This window comes from Camelina sativa, chromosome 8 (assembly GCF_030686135.1).
Source record: "Camelina sativa cultivar CO46 ecotype springtype chromosome 8, ASM3068613v1".
NCBI classification, from domain to species: Eukaryota; Viridiplantae; Streptophyta; class Magnoliopsida; order Brassicales; family Brassicaceae; genus Camelina; species Camelina sativa.
The window spans coordinates 14116575-14132680 of record NC_141887.1 but is presented as its reverse complement, the minus strand read 5'-3'; the positions used below and the strand labels follow the sequence as shown (position 1 = coordinate 14132680).

The following is a 16106-nucleotide window of genomic DNA, read 5'->3' as shown; positions in this document are numbered from 1 at the left end:
AAAAAAACAAGTAGCTATAATAACTTCGAATTTTTTTTACTAACACTATAAAATATTGAACGGATTTATTAATATTTTAAACTTAAGCTAGTTTTTATTTTATTTTTTTTATTGTAAAAAATACAGTAAAGTAATATCCGTTAACACGAAATAATTAAACTTTATAAATTTAATTTTTTTTATTTAAATTTGAATTAAACTAAGATTTAATTTGTGGTACACTATGGGATATTTTTTCATAATTTATATATATAATTTTTAGTAAAATGTTATTGTTTAATAAATTGATTGAGTTTTTTAAAACAATTAATACAGATAATATTATATATATTTTGGTGTATTTGTAAGAATTAATAGTATTTTTATTGAATAAGTGTGGGTTAAATTTGAAAGAACTAAAAATAAGTTCATTTTGAAAAAATAAGAGTACTAAAATTAAACTCAAATTTGCCAAAATAATGGTTCATGCCTAAGACATAACATTGTAAATATATTTATATTTAAGATATGGAAACAACTACACAAATATTAATATACTAGGTAACAACACGCACTATATGCGGTATAAAATAATTATTAAATATTTTTACTGTAATTTTTATTTACAAATCTATTTTATTTAGCGGTAATTGGAATCTAAAATTCGACTAGGTATATATATATATATATATATATATATTACATATATATTTTTTTTATAATAATTAAAATTTAACCCGTGAGAATTATTATAATATCAATCTTATATTATCATATCATATGAACAAAAAGTTTTAAAAATTATTTTAAAGATTTTATGAAAATGTAATTAAAAAATATAATTAAGTTAGAAAGACAATATAAAAATTTAATTTTGGATGTTAATTATATTTTTGGAAAAATATAATAGTATTTAAATGTGAATATTATATTATTAGAAACCGATGACAAATAAAGGAAATAGTGTATGGAGCTTTATGAGTGCGACACGTCAACATTTTGTATGAGAATGCTTCTTTTTTAATATATAAGGGATACTTTAGGCTAACATTAGTTTTTGTTTCTTAAATAAAATAATAAAATATTTCTTAATTTTAAAAGGGAAATAACAATTAAGTCAAGATAATTTATAGGAATAAACTTTATTGATTTTGGTCGATTTACCATATGTCACTTACTTACTTTTGTTGTGTAATTTTGTAGGATTAAGATTGTAACTTAAAATTTACATAAGCAAAAATAAAAGAGTTAAACACAAAATGTATTTCAAAAATGTTTATATAGATTTAAATGGTTTAAAATATGGAGGTAATTGTTTGACTTTGTCAATTATTAAAATCACACAATTTATTATAAATTTCAAAGCTATAAATTACCTTGAAAATTATAAGAAAGAAACCAAATTGTTAGCTAATTAGACAAAAGTACAGAAAAAAGATTATTTTAAAAGAAAAAATCAATACAATATTTAATTTTATCTATTCCTTTGTCTTTTTTTTTTTTTGTTTTTTTTTTGTTTTTTCACATACCTAAAAAGAAAACATGAAACCAATTTAGAGTACAATCATGCAAGGACTTGTGTTGGTAACAAAAAAAAAGTCAAAATACCATAAAAGAAACATATGTGTTCAAATACTTTTAATTCCCCAAAATCAATAGCCTTGTGCAATGTTTTATATAAGATCTATCAAAATGTATTGTGGCACGGCTCAAAACCCACCTAGATGCACTAGTCTCTGACTCCCAAGCATCTTTTATCCGTGGACGAATGATAACAGACAATATAATGGTTCCTCGTGAACTAATACATGCTCTAAAAGTCAGAAAAAGGGTGTCCAAAACTTTATATAGCTGTAAAAACTGATGTCAATAAAGCTTATGACAAGGGTGAATGGAATTTTTTGGAGACAACTCTAAAACTACTTGGTTTATGTGATAAGTGGATAAGTTGGATAATGACTACGGTTCGGTCTGCACATTACTCAGTCTTGATTAACGGGTCTCCTTTTGGGTCAATCCTACCAAAGAGGGGAATATGGCAACGCGATCCTTTATCTCCATATCTCTTCATACTGTGTGGTGACATATTGAGTCATTTAATCAAAATAAGAGCTTATGTAACATCCGCGAACCAAATAGTGAGATTTAGGGATGGGTGTCGATCGACACCAGGAGTGTGTCGATCGACTTCAGCTTTTCTGGTTCGGCCAGATTGATTTAAAATGTCGATTTTTGGGTTTGGTTTGGTTCAAGGGAAGCTCGAACCGACATATTTAAAGAGCAGGCCGACTCAGGGTTTTGAGAGAAGCTTTTTGGTCACCGCTTTGAGAGAGAAAAAGAGAGAAGGGAGAGTGTTCTTGAGAGATTGTGGTGATTCTTGGCTTGTTGAGAGATCTGTTCCTGTGGAGTGGAGATCTGGTTCTAGGAACAATGGAGAAGAAGGGAGATCTGTCTTCTTCATGTGTGAGGGGATGGATGGGAGATTGGTGGTGGATTGGGAGACACAAGGAGGCTTTCTCCTAGCTGTTATCCATGTAAGTCATGTTGTTTTATGCCTAATCGGTTAGGGAATCGATAGTTGTCAAGAGAAGGAGCTTGAACGGAGGCTGGGATAGTGATTTATGGGTTGGTGTCGTTCGACACCATTGTGGTGTCAGTCGACACAAACACCTGCGGATGAACAGCGCGAACTGGTTCGAGATGGCTACTTCGGGGAAATGTTTGGAGGATGAAACAAAGTCTGATTTGGCTGAATTTTGGTAGGTAGCTTCGTGGTGCTATAAGCTTCATATCCAATAGTGAGTTTGTGAAATGAACGGTTGTTTGTGTTTTAATCAAGTGTTTGTATTGTGGTCTGGTATATACAGTTTTGTGGTAAAGTTGGGGTGTCGGTCGACACCAGCATGTTGTTGTGTGTTTGGATCCTAGGAGGACAGCTGGAGTTAGGTTTGGATGAGGAGAGATTGGTAGAAGTGATTCCGTGAACATCAGTGTGTGTGTTGGTTCGCAAGTGGTGCGATGGGTGACGTTCGACACCAGGTGGAGGTGTCGTTCGACACTAGAGGAGTTGATAGTGAGTTGGAATAATTGTGGGGAAGTGTTATCCGTGGCTAGACGAAATCAAATATTCCAGCCCACCTCTCTTGTTACTCGGTCGCTAGGGGTGGTTGGTTGTGCGACTCACTAACTTGATGAGGTGGTGTTTGGTGTATTTGTGAAAGTTTTTGTAAGAAGTGATTTCTACGCCGGTTGCCTCATTGGAATTATGGGGTTCCGGTGAGATCGTTTCCCGTGGATCCTATGTAAGGATTGGGAATCTGGGTGCGGTCATTTCAGTCTGGTATTAGAGCGTATACGGTTCTATGACAGACTCTATAATGGTTATACACTTATCTAGGTTGTTTAGACGTGATAAGTGCTATGGAAAAAGCACAGAGGTGTTGTTGAGATATTTGATCAATTAGGAAAGAAATTGTTTGGTGTTCGAGAAGTTAAGTTGGGAACTTACTTCATCGGAGTGGCTTGGAGTGCCACGGGATAGCGTGTCAGGAATTTGCATGCAGGTCAAGAGGGGGTATGAGAGTGTGGTTAGTGCGGGTACCACTTCAGCAGGTTTTGTGAGTGTGGCAGCAGGTTGCTCAGGCCCAATGGACCGTATTGCAAATTTATTTTTTTTACAATGCTGGTGGGAGAGGATTTAATAATATGATTAGTTCTTATGGATTCTTGATGCGTAATGGTTGTATGTTTACGCGATTCTTGAAATGGAAAGTTCTATGAATAGTTAGAACTTGTCTATTTTTGGAAAGGCGATGTGAAATGCCATAGTGGCGGGAATGTTTATAGGTTGATAAGAAGAGTGGTCACAGATGAGATGATTAGTTCTCAAGAATGTGTGTGATTGGAAATGTCACGGTGCTGAGAGAGTATGCAGATTCTAAAAATATAAAGTTTTATGAATAGTTAAAACATATATATTTTTGGGAAGTGGGTGGATAAACGGCCTTAGTGGAAGGGATGTTTGGGATTGGCCTGAAGAATGGTCATGATGGTGGTGATATTACAGTGAGGGAATATGGTGGTTGGTAAGACATTGCGATGTTTTACGCGAACCACGGGAGGTAGTTCCGGTCGGGAGATATATATAGACCTTAGGACTTGATTGCTCATGAGGAGATGATTAGTTCTCCTGAGGGGATGATTAGTTCCCCTGGTGCACAGCGGGCTTGACGGGTTGCGACCCTGAGAGCGGCAAAGGAGATGATTAGTTATCCTAGGGAATGATTAGTTCCTTGGAGGGAATGAGTAGTTCCCCTGGTACTGAGATCTCGAGGGTGATGATCCGAGAGAGACACGGTGTGGCTCGAGGAAGACGATCTAAGAGTGCAGGCGGTGCAGTTGAAGGTTGCGGCCTGAGAATGTATGAGTGATAGAGCAAACAATGTCTAGGACGTGGATATGAGCATAGTGACTGGATGTAGGCCTCAGACGTTGGGAGTGTCTCAGACGTTGGGAGTGATCTCGGGTTCTTGGGTCATATTGTTTCTGCAGATGGAGTTTCAGTGGATCCCGAGAAGATTCAGGCCATCAGGAAGTGGTCGGGAGTGATCTCGGGTTCTTGGCTCACATTGTTTCTGCAGATGGAGTTTCAGTGGATCCCGAGAAACTTCATGCCATCAGGGAGTGGCCGAGGCTGCAGAGTGCCACTAAGATCAAGAGTTTCCTGAGGTTGGCGGGTTACTACAGGAGATTCGTTTTGGGTTTTGCGAGCAGGGCACAACCGATGACTAAGTTGACGGGGAAGGATGTCCCTTTTTGTTGGGTCATAGGAGTGCGAGGAGAGGTTTGTAAGCCTGAAAGAGATGTTGATAAGTACACCAGAATTGGCCTTGCCGGAGCAGGATAAGCCATATGTGGTGTATACTGATGCTTCTAGAGTTAGTTTGGGTTGTGTGCTGATGCAGGAGCCGAAGGTTATTGCCTATGCTTCACGGTAGTTGCGGAAGCATGAGGGCAACTACCCTACCCATGACTTGGAAATGGCAGCTGTACTTTTCGCTTTGAAGATTTGGAGATCTTATCTTTATGGCGGAAAGGTACAAGTGTTCACAGATCATAAGAGCCTAAAGTATATCCTCACTCAGCCTGAGTTGAACTTGAGGCACAAACGATGGATCGAGTTGGTGGCAGATTATGATCTGGATATAGTTTATCACCCCGGTAAAGCTAACTTCGTAACAGACGCTTTGAGCAGGAAGCGGGCGGCTTCTGCTCAGGAGCAGGATATGGAGTCTCTTGTGAGTGAGTTTAGTACTTTGAGGTTATGTGCTATTTCACAAGAGCCATTGAGACTGGAGGCAGTCGATAGAGCGGATCGTCTAAGTAGAGTGCGGGTGGCTCAGGAGAGTGATGTGGGGTTGGTGAACGCCTCTAAGGTTGAGGGTTTAGAGTATCAGGTCTATGTTAATGGGACTATCTTGGTGCATGGTCGGGTTTGTGTGCCCAAGGATGAGGGTCTGAGGCAGGAGATTCTGAGAGAGGCTCATTCAAGCAAGTTCTTCGTTCATCCTAGAGCGACTAAGATGTATCGTGATCTCAAGAGGTACTATAACTGGGTCGGGATAAGAAGCATGTAGCTAGTTGGGTCGCGAGGTGCGATGTGTGTCACCTAGTGAAGGCTGAGCATCAGGTTCCAGGTGGGTTAGTGAAGAGTCTGCTCGTTCCAAAGTGGAAGTGGGATATGATCACGATGGAATTCGTGGTAGGATTGTCAGTGTCTCGGACCTTTGATGCTATTGGGGTCATTGTGGACAGGTTGACTAGGAAGTATGTGATAGAGATAGTCAGATTGCCTGGTGTGCCTACTAGTATTGCGTCTCATAGGGATTCCAAGTTCACTTCGGTGTTTTGTAGGGCGTTTCAGGCAGAGATGGGCACGAAGGTGCATATGAGTATAGCCTATCATCCTCAGACGGACGGTCAGTCGGAGAGGACGATCCAGACTTTGGCTGAGGATGTGTGTGCTAGATTGGGGTGGTCACTGCGCAGATCATTTGAGCTTGGTTTTGTTTGCTTACAACAACATTTACGAGGCTAGTATTGGAATGAATCCTTATGAGGCATTGTACGGGAGGCCATGTCGTACACCGTTATGCTGGAGTCAGGTGGGGGAAAGGAGCATACTGGATGCGAGTTTCGTTCAGGAGACCACAGAGAAGATCCGGATGCTCAAGCTGAACATGAAGGAGGCTCGGGATCGGCAGAGGAGTTATGCTGATCCGAGGAGAAAGGACATTGAGTGTCAGGTGGATGATAGAGTGTACCTTAAGATGGCTGTGTTGCGGGGTCCAAATATGTATATCTCAGAGACTAAGTTGAGTCTAAGGTACATGGGTCCTTCCAGGATTGTAGAGCGGGTGGGACCGGTTGCATACAGGTTTGACTTGCCTGAGGTTATGCATGCGTTCCATAAGGTAAGGTCTTGCATGTGACAATGCGGAGGAAGTGTCTCCACAAGGATGCTGAGCTGTTGGCTAAGATTCCTACAGATCTTCAGCCCAACATGACTCTTGAGGTGGGACCAGTGAGGGTTCTCGAGAGGCGAATCAAGGAACTTTGGCGGAAGACGATACCTTTGATGGGAGCCAAAGGTGAGGATGAAGGCAAGGTTCCAAAAGTGGTTCTGGAAGCAGGTCGAGGCCTGAGCTTGACTAACCTCGGTCCCTGTGTCGTGATGGTTAGAAGACCGTGACTGGAGTGGAGGAAGTATTCTTGCCCATCTCTCTTGATACTTGGTCACTTAGGGGTGGTTGGTTTTGCGAGTGAAGTACCAAGAAGAGGTGGTGCTGGGGATGCGGACCGTTGGCTCGGTGTTGATGAATCTTATTTTTTTCATTATCTATTTTTGTTGACGTTGTAACGATTATGACATTGATGAGTAGTAAGATGAGTATTTCTTTATTTGACTGGTGTTGTCATGGCAAAAGAAATAGCTCGAAGTTTCTATAATTGGAAAGTTTCCATAAATAGAAAGTTTCCATAAAAAGGAGGTCTCCATAATTAGAAAGTTTCTAAAAATGGAAAGTGTGGTGATCTTTGGGATGATCCTACAGGATGTGTGCATGGGTGGCGGTCATTGTGACGTTTGGTATCATGGCATTGAGTGGTCTTGGTGACGCTTGTGCCTTGATAGGAGTCTTAGTGACGTTTGTACCCTGACAGTGGTCTTGGTGATAGAGTTCTTGGTGACGCCGGTCAGTGGTAGTGGTCTTGGTGACGCCAGATACCTTGGTGGTGGTCTTAGTGATATCGGATACCATGGCGGCGGTCCCAATGAAGTTTGTTGCCTTTGTGGCGGTTCTTTTGGACATTCTCGTGGCCTTAGTGGCGGTCCTACGGTACGTTTGTATGGTATTCGTGATGTTTTTGGAGTTTTTGTGACTTGTTTAGGGTCTTTGTGACATCTCAGTAGCCTAAGTGGCGAGTGTTGGCCGTATAACATTGAAATGTTCTTGCGAAAGTGTTAAGATAGATCTAGTCAAGAGATAATCGATGGCATCACACTTGTTTTGCTCAAAGCCATGTGGGCCCAACTCATGTGATACTGATAGCTCGATGAACTTTGTGGCCAGAGAGTGGGAGTAGTATGTTGCTTCAGATGACGATCCGAGAGTGCGCTTTAGGGTGACGACCCAAGATCGGGATTTTGAGACTCCCTGGATACCATAGCTTTGAGCTGAGATGTCTTGAGGGTTGCGACCCGAGAGCAGATAGAGTGGGTGTGAGTGACTTCCTCGATACCGTAGCTTAAGGCGAATGGCCTGATAGCGAGCCATCATGATTCGTTGGTTGCGACCGCGGACAGGGGAAGTATTGAGTTGTGAGAAAATAACGTCTAGGATGTGAGTATATTGGCTAGAGGGAGATTTCGGGGGTTCAGTCGGAGGTGTGCGACTGTTGCGACAATTGCACAGGAAACCTTGGCTGACGGTGTTCAGTCTGGTCAGAGGACGTGCGGGCAATGTTGACGGTGGCACGGAGGTCCTCGGCGGATGGACGGTGCTGTGGCATTTGAGGACGTATCCTTGTTGGTGGGGGAGAATAGTAACATCCGCGAACCAAATAGTGAGATTTGGGGTGTGTCGATCGACACCAACTTTTCTGGTTCGGCCAGATTGATTTAAATTGTCGATTTTTGGGTTGTTTTGGTTCACGGGAAGCCGAAACTGACATATTTAAAGAGGAGGTCAACTCAGGGTTTTGAGAGAAGCTTTTTGGTCACCGCTTTGAGAGACAAAAAAAGAGTAGGGAGAGTGTTCTTGAGAGATTGTGGTGATTCTTGGCTTGTTGAGAGATCTGTTCCTGTGGAGTCGAGATCTGGTGCTAGGAACAAAGGAGAAGAAGGGAGATCCATCTTCTTCATGTGTGAGGGGATGGATGGGAGATTGGTGGTGGATTTGGAGACACAAGGACGCTTTCTCCTAGTTGTTATCCAGGTAAGTCATGTTGTTTTATGCTTAATCGGTTAGGGAATCGATAGTTGTGAAGGATTAGTGGTTTGCGGCAAGAATGATCTTGAAGGGAGGCTCGGATCGTGATTTCTAGGTTGGTGGCATTCGACACCATTGTGGTGACAGTCGACACAAACACCTACAGATGAACAGAACGAACTGGTTCGAGATGGCTACCTTGGGGCAAAGTTTGATTTGGCTGAATTTTGGTAGGTAGCTTCGTGGTGCTATAAGCTTCATATCCAACGTTGGGTTTGTGAAATGAAACGGTTGGTTTGTGTTTTAATCAAGTGTTTGTATTGTGGTCTGGTATAGATGGTTTTGTGGTAAATTTGGAGTGTCGAGCGACACCAAGGTGGTGTCGGTCAACACCAGCATGTTGTTGTGTGTTTGGGTCCTAGGAGGACAGCTGGAGTTAGGTTTGGATGAGGAGAGATTGACGAAAGTGATTCCATGAGCGTCGGTGTGTGTTGGTTCGCAAGTGGTGCAATGGGTGACATTCGACACTAGGTGGAGGTGCCGTTCAACACTAGAAGAGTTGATAGTGAGTTGAAATAATTGTGGGGAAATGTTGTTTGTGGCTGGATGGAATCAAATATTCCAGCCCACCTCTCTTGTTACTCGGTCGCTAGGGGTGGTTGGTTGTGCGACTCAGTAACTAGATGAGGTGGTGTTTGGTGTATTTGTGGAAGTTTTTGTAAGAAGCGATTTCTACGCCAGTTGTCTCGTCAGAATTATGGGGTTCCGGTGAGATCGTTTCCCAAGGATCCTATGTGAGGATTGAGAATTCGGGTACGGTCGTTTCAGCTTCATCTGGTGACATTCATGGCATTCGTGTAGGGAATGACGTTTTTTTGTCAGGAAAATGTCAGAAATTGCAAAGCATTAAAGGAAGCTTTTGATGTATATGAGTATTACTCAGGCCAGAAAATAAACACAACTAAATCAGTAATTACCTTTGGTTCAAGGGTTTATGGATCCGCCCAAAACAGACTAAAAGGTTTACTGCATATACCAAATCATGGTGGTAATGGAAAATATTTGGTTTGCCAAAAAAATTTGGAAGAAAGAAAAAGAGATGTTTGAGTATATCATTGACAGGGTCAAAAAAAGAACTTCTGGATGAACAACTAAGTTACTTTCTCCTGCAGGAAAAGAAATACTACTAAAAACGGTAACAGTTTCAATGCTAGTATTTTCCATGTCTTGTTTTAAACTTCCTCAAGGAGTTGTTGATTATATTGAGACACTGCAAATGCAGTTTTGGTGGGATAAAATTTCTTAACATAAAAGCATACCTTGGATTGCTTGGCGAAGATTGCAGTACTAAAAAAAAGAGAGAAGATTAGGCTTCCGCTATTTAGCAAAATTCAATGATGCTCTTTTAGCTAAACAAGCATGGAAGATAATAAGAAATCAAAATTCATTATTGGCAAGGTTATTAAAGGCAAGATACTTTAAAGACACCTCCATCTTGGAGGAAAAATCTCAACAATATCAATCTTATGGCTGGTCATCTATACTTGTGGGGATCGATTTAATCAATAAAGGTATTATTGGGAGTTAGGAGATGGTGCTACGATTCGAATGGTGAGAGATAACTTTATAGCGACTAATCCTCCTAGACCGATCCAAATTATAGACGAAGCAACAGATTGCCCAATCCAGAATTATATCTCTTTATCTGGTAACAATCGTTTTTGGAACAATGAACTACTTGCTGCTCACGTTTCAATTGAAGATAGTACTAGGCTCCGAAAAATGTATATCCCGTCACAGGTGGGTGAAGACAAGTTGTTTTGGAACTATCACTCGTCGGGTGAATAATCAGGAGATTGGTTTGCTAGGCAAGAGTTATCTCTCATTCCACGTGGTTCGGTCAGCATCAAAAAGAGAATATGGAAACATCCTATACTTCCGAAGATAAAAACATTTTCTATGGTGAGTCCTCTCCCAAGCAATTGAAACAAAGACAAGGTTGAATACACAGGGAATGAACCTAGATCCAGTATGTTCATGATGTGAACTACATGATGAAACAATTAACCATATCCTTTTTGAATGCTCTTATGCACAACAAATATGGCAGCTGGCTAATTTACCAAATGTGACACTTCTGCAATATTCTAAATCTAATATAGAGAACATCCTCACTGACTTCCTAGATCTCTAGCTTAATTGTACTATATCAACAGATCAAATTTTGACTCCATTATGGTTAATGTGAAAAAGATGGAAATCAAGAAACAACCATATTTTTGAAAATTCAAGTCAGTCCGATGACAATATGTGTGCAGACAAGAGCTGAGGTTCAGGAATGGATAAAAGCGACAAAAAGACAAAGAGAAAATCCTACTCTACATGGTCCTACATTAGACACAATTCGATGGAGTCCTCCACGGTTTCCATTTGTGAAGTGTAATTTTGATGCAAGCTTTAATGAGGATGATTAATTGGTAACAGGGGGATTGATTATCCGAGATCATACAGGTAAAAGTTTAGCATGGGGAGCAAGCAAATTAGGATCAGCAAGATCACTACTTGAGGCGGAAACAAAGGCATTGCTTGGAGCGATACAACAATTATGGATAAGAGGTTTTACTTAGGTCATTTTTGAGGGAGATTGTACAATTCTAATTAACAACATTAATGGTCGATCGAATAATGTAGCTATTCGGAACATTTGTATGGATATAGCATTTTGGGCAACAAAGTTCAAGTACACAAGTTTTGATTGCGTACGACGCTTCTATAATCAATCAGCTCATGTTTTGGCAAGATTTGGTTGTATTCAATTTGACTTTTATTCTAGCTCTTTGAATAAGCCTCCTTGGCTAATTCCAACCTTGTATCATCCAAACATTGATTAATCTTAATACGATACTTTTTGACGAAAAAAAGTTCCCCAAAATCAAAAATTCAACATCTCTTAAAAAATTGTTTATTTGATATTAACCTTCGTTTCACTTACCTTTCTTCAGCTGTTGTAAAATAGGGAAAAAAGTATGAATAATGAGTTGTATTTGAAAAGTACCAATGATCTAAATTGCAGAAACGAAATAATATAGAGTAAAAAGATTTGTCCACTGAAGGCATAAGGTTTGTTTGAAAGGTAAAATTTCTTATGAGTTGGTGTATTTTTGGTCTTAAGATTATTTATAGAGTAACTTATTAAGGATAGAATTAGGTTTGGTAGCAAATCTTGTCAAAATTGGAAAATACAATTATGATTTAGAATCTAGTTAAGGAATATACTCTTAAATTGCTGTTATGTATTACTAATTCCTAATATATTAGTTTTGGTTGAGATATTAGTATATAAATAAGGTTTGCGAACTTAACCAGTAACAGTAATACTAATTTTACGCATTATTTCATGCTTAACTGAATATTGTAAAATCAAAATATTGTAAAATCAATACCAAATTACCAAAATCTCGACATGATCATTTTTTCGGAAAACATCTCGACATGATCATAAATGCGATTTTATAGACATATTATATTATGAATATATTTTGATTAGCCATATTTTAATTATGGTTATTTTGTGTAATTTTCTAGGGGTTAATTTTTTAAATAACTATAACTAAAAGGACATAACACAAAATGTATTCAAAAATATTAAAATAGATTAATTTTATTATTTATAACAATTAATAAAAATAATAATAAAATGTTCATTTTCTTTTTCTATCTACCGACCAACCAAAAACATTTCGCCCAACCTTAATCTTTGCTGCATCATAGTGGTTACTTTCTACTTAGATCATTGATAAACCTCTAAAACTAAAGACTAAAATACAAAGGAATCAAAACCAAAAAATAAATAACCATACATGTGCAAGGAAATAGTTGGTCATAATAAAACATTGGAAAAATTATTGAGAAACTGATGACAACAATAGGTCCGGATAATTCATTGGTTTCAAGGAGAAATCAATCGGTTTGAATAAGAACTCAGTGGAGATGCATCTACTAAAAAAATAATATAAAGAGTCGGAAAAGTTGTGTAGTTGTGAGTGGTTTTAAGCCGACCGTACCTGGATTATCAATCTTCACACAGGATCCACAGGAAACGATTTCATCGAAACCCCATAATTACGACGAGACAACTAGCGTAAAAATTGCTCTTTACAAAAACTGCAAATACATAAAAACTCCACCTCATCTAGTTACTGAGTCGCACAACCAACCACCACTAGCGACCGAGTAACAAGAGAGATGGGCTGAAATATTTGTTTCCGTCCAGCCATGGACAACACTTCCCCACGAATACTCTGATTCACTATCAACTCCTCTAGTGTTGACCGACACCTCCATCTGGTGTCGATTGCCACCCATCACACCACTTGCGAACCAACACACATGGTGTCGATGGATACTCTCCTAGTGTCAGTCGATACCAACGCCTACGACAACACCTCCATTGATCCTTCCTCCACAAGTCCTCACTCCAGTCGTTATTTTCTAGGACCCAAACACACAAGAACATGCTGGTGTCGATCGACACAACCTTTGTGTCGCCCGACACCCCAAAATTGCCACAACACAACCATGAAAAACATTCATATTAACTTCCGTTTAAAACAGAAAATAACCGTTCATTCCACAAATCCATTGTTGGAAGTGGAGTTTGTAGCACCATGAAACTCCCCACAAAATTTCAGCCAAATCGGACTCCGTTTCATCCTCTAAATGTTGCTCTGAAGTAGCAATCTTGGACCAGTCCGCACTGTCGGTACGTAAGTGTTGGTGTCGACCGACACCACCTTGGTATCGAATGACACCAACCAATAAATCAGGAACAGAGCCTCCCATTCGCGATAAAACTCTAATTTTTAACAACTATTGATTCCCTAATCGATTAAACATCAAACAACACAACTTACCTCGATAACAGTCACGAGAGAGCTTCCTTGTCTCTTCCAATCCACTATCTATGATCTTATCCTTCCCCACACACATGAAGAAGATAGATTTACGTTCTCCGCCTCTTATGCCCCAAACACAAGGTCTCTTCCTCCAGCATCCTTTATGCACAACAAACCCATTGCTCGATCTCCTCTTCTCCTTCACACAAAGTCCTCCTTCCCTTTCCTGCCCATTCCCAATCCACATCCCTTTTCTCTTTCTCCAAAAGAGACCAAAGCACACCTCTCCTCGCTTATATCTTCCTTAGAACGACAAGACGGCCAACCCACTAACAATGAAATCGAGATATCCCTTATATACTCAAGACCAAAGGTTTCCCTAACCCAACTAAACTAAATCGGCGATTTAGAACATAAATTCCCACACCAAAGTTGTTCCCACCTCGAACAACACTTTTGGTTCCCTCGTTGCAATTCTCTCCCACTAACAATAGATTCGTCCTCGAATCTAAAAATACGTCTATCCACAAGACGCATTCTACCACTGTAGCAATGGTTCGCGCCACTAGTCGACCCCATTGGTCAACTCAACTCTAGCCCTCCCAGCCAGCATAATCTTTGACCCTCCCGTGAAAGAACAAAAAAAAATCAAAGATTGAACCACCATCGATATCCAAGATCCGCATCCGGTTACAATGCTTATCCCACATCCTTGACACTTTTGCCTCCAACTCATCTACTCTTAGGTTGCAACATTTTAGTTATACCGATTTCACTCTCAAACCCCCCGTCGTCGCGCCATACCGATCTCACTCTCAGACCCCCCGTCTTTGAGGAATATTGTTTCACCCTTGGGTCATCACGCTTGAGATCTCGACACCAGGAGAACCCCCATCTCCTCTTCCACTCTTAGGACCAAAGTCCCTCGAACTACCGGTATCTAGGGAACACCCCGTCCCCTCAGGAGGAACCCCATCTCCTCTGCCACCCTCTGGACCACAGTTCCTTGAACTATCAGTACCTAAGGAACCCCTCGTCCCCTCAGGAGAACCCCCATCTCCTCATGAATTTTTTTAGAACCCCTCGTCCCTATAAAAACCATCTCATAACGTCTATTAGCATTTCCTTAACCATGACCACCCCCGTGATCCTCTTAACACATCAAAATGTTCTACCAACCACTATATTCCCTCCCGGAACACCCCATACTTCTTATGAGACAACCGGCGTAGAAATCGCTCCTTACAAAAAGTCCCACAAAGACACAAAAACTCTACCTCATCTAGTCATTGAGTCGCACAACCAACCACCCCTAGCGACCGAGTAACAAGAGAGGTGGGCTGGAATTTTTGATTACTCCGATTCTCTATCAACTTCTCCAGTGTCGATCGCCACCCATCGCACCACTTGCGAACCAACACACATGGTGTCGATCGTCACTCTCCTAGTGTCGGTCGATATCAACGTCTACGACATCACCTCCGTCAATCCTTCCTCCACAAGTACTCACTCCAGTCGTTTTTCTACGACCCAATCACACTAGAACATGCTGGTGTCGATCAATAACACTTTAGTGTCGCTTGACACCAACATTGCCATGACACAACCATGGAAAACATCTGTATTAACTTCTATTTAAAACACAAAATATCAATTCACTCCACAAATCCACCATTGGATATGGAGCGTGTAGCACCACGAAGCTCCCCACCAAATTTCAGCCAAATCGGAGTTCATTTCATCCTCCAAATTTTGCTCTGAAGTAGCAATCCTGGACTAGACCGCGCTGTCTGTACATAAGTGTTGTTGTGGAACGACACCAACCCAGAAATCACGAATAGAGTCTCCCTTTCACGACAAAACCTTAATCGTTAACAACTATCAATTCTCTAATCGATTAAACATCCAACAACACGATTTACCTCGATAACAACCATGAGAGATATTCCTTGTCTCTTCCAATCCACCATACATGATCTCATCCTTCCTTGCACACATGAAGAAGATAGATCTCCATTCTCCTCCTCTTATGCCCCAAACACAATGTCTCTTCCTCCAGCATCCTTGATGCACGATGAAGGAGAAGCTTCCCTCAAGCCCATTGCTCGATCTCCTCTTCTCCCTCATACAAAGACCTTCTCCTCTTTCCTGTCCATACCCAATCTGCATCCCCTCTCTCTTTCTCCCAAAGAGACCAAAGCACACCTATCCTCGCTTTTATCTTCCTTAGAATGACAAGACGGCCAACCCCCTAACAAGGACATCGGGATATCCCTTATATACTCGAGCCCTAGGGTTTCCCTAGCCCTAACCAAACTAAACCGGCGATTTGAAACAAAAATTGCCACACAAAATTTGTTGGTGTCGACTGACACCCTTTAAGTGGCTCGACACCCACCCCGAACAATACTTCTGGTTTGCGGGCGTTAAAGATTTAAGAACATGAAGTTTTTATTTTTTTAATAAATAATAAAACTAATTAGATTTTAAAACAAGTTAATTTAACTATTTTGCATTGACGAACATTATTGTTCTGTTATCTTTTATGATTATCCAAACAAAAAAACTAGTTTTAAGGTTTAAAGTGGGGAAAAGTGTAAATCAAGTTAATCCCTTTCAAACCTAGATCTGGCAGTTTTCCTTATTTGAACCTTTCAACCTGTGCACTTGATCTCTTTTACTAATCTTACACAAAACTTTTTGAACCATTGGAGAACAAGGAGGAGAGGTGAACATCGCTGAG

At 40.3% G+C, this 16106-nt stretch overlaps 1 protein-coding gene across 1 annotated transcript; it reads left to right on the top strand.

The window, feature by feature from the left end:
- Nucleotides 1–5018: 5018 nt before the first annotated feature.
- Nucleotides 5019–6470, top strand: LOC147940059 (uncharacterized). Its single transcript, XM_087461124.1, has 6 exons — nt 5019–5075; nt 5124–5435; nt 5505–5581; nt 5794–5881; nt 6072–6143; nt 6243–6470. Exons 1-6 carry the CDS (start codon nt 5019–5021, stop codon nt 6468–6470), a joined length of 834 nt encoding a protein of 277 aa, XP_087317250.1.
- Nucleotides 6471–16106: the final 9636 nt, after the last annotated feature.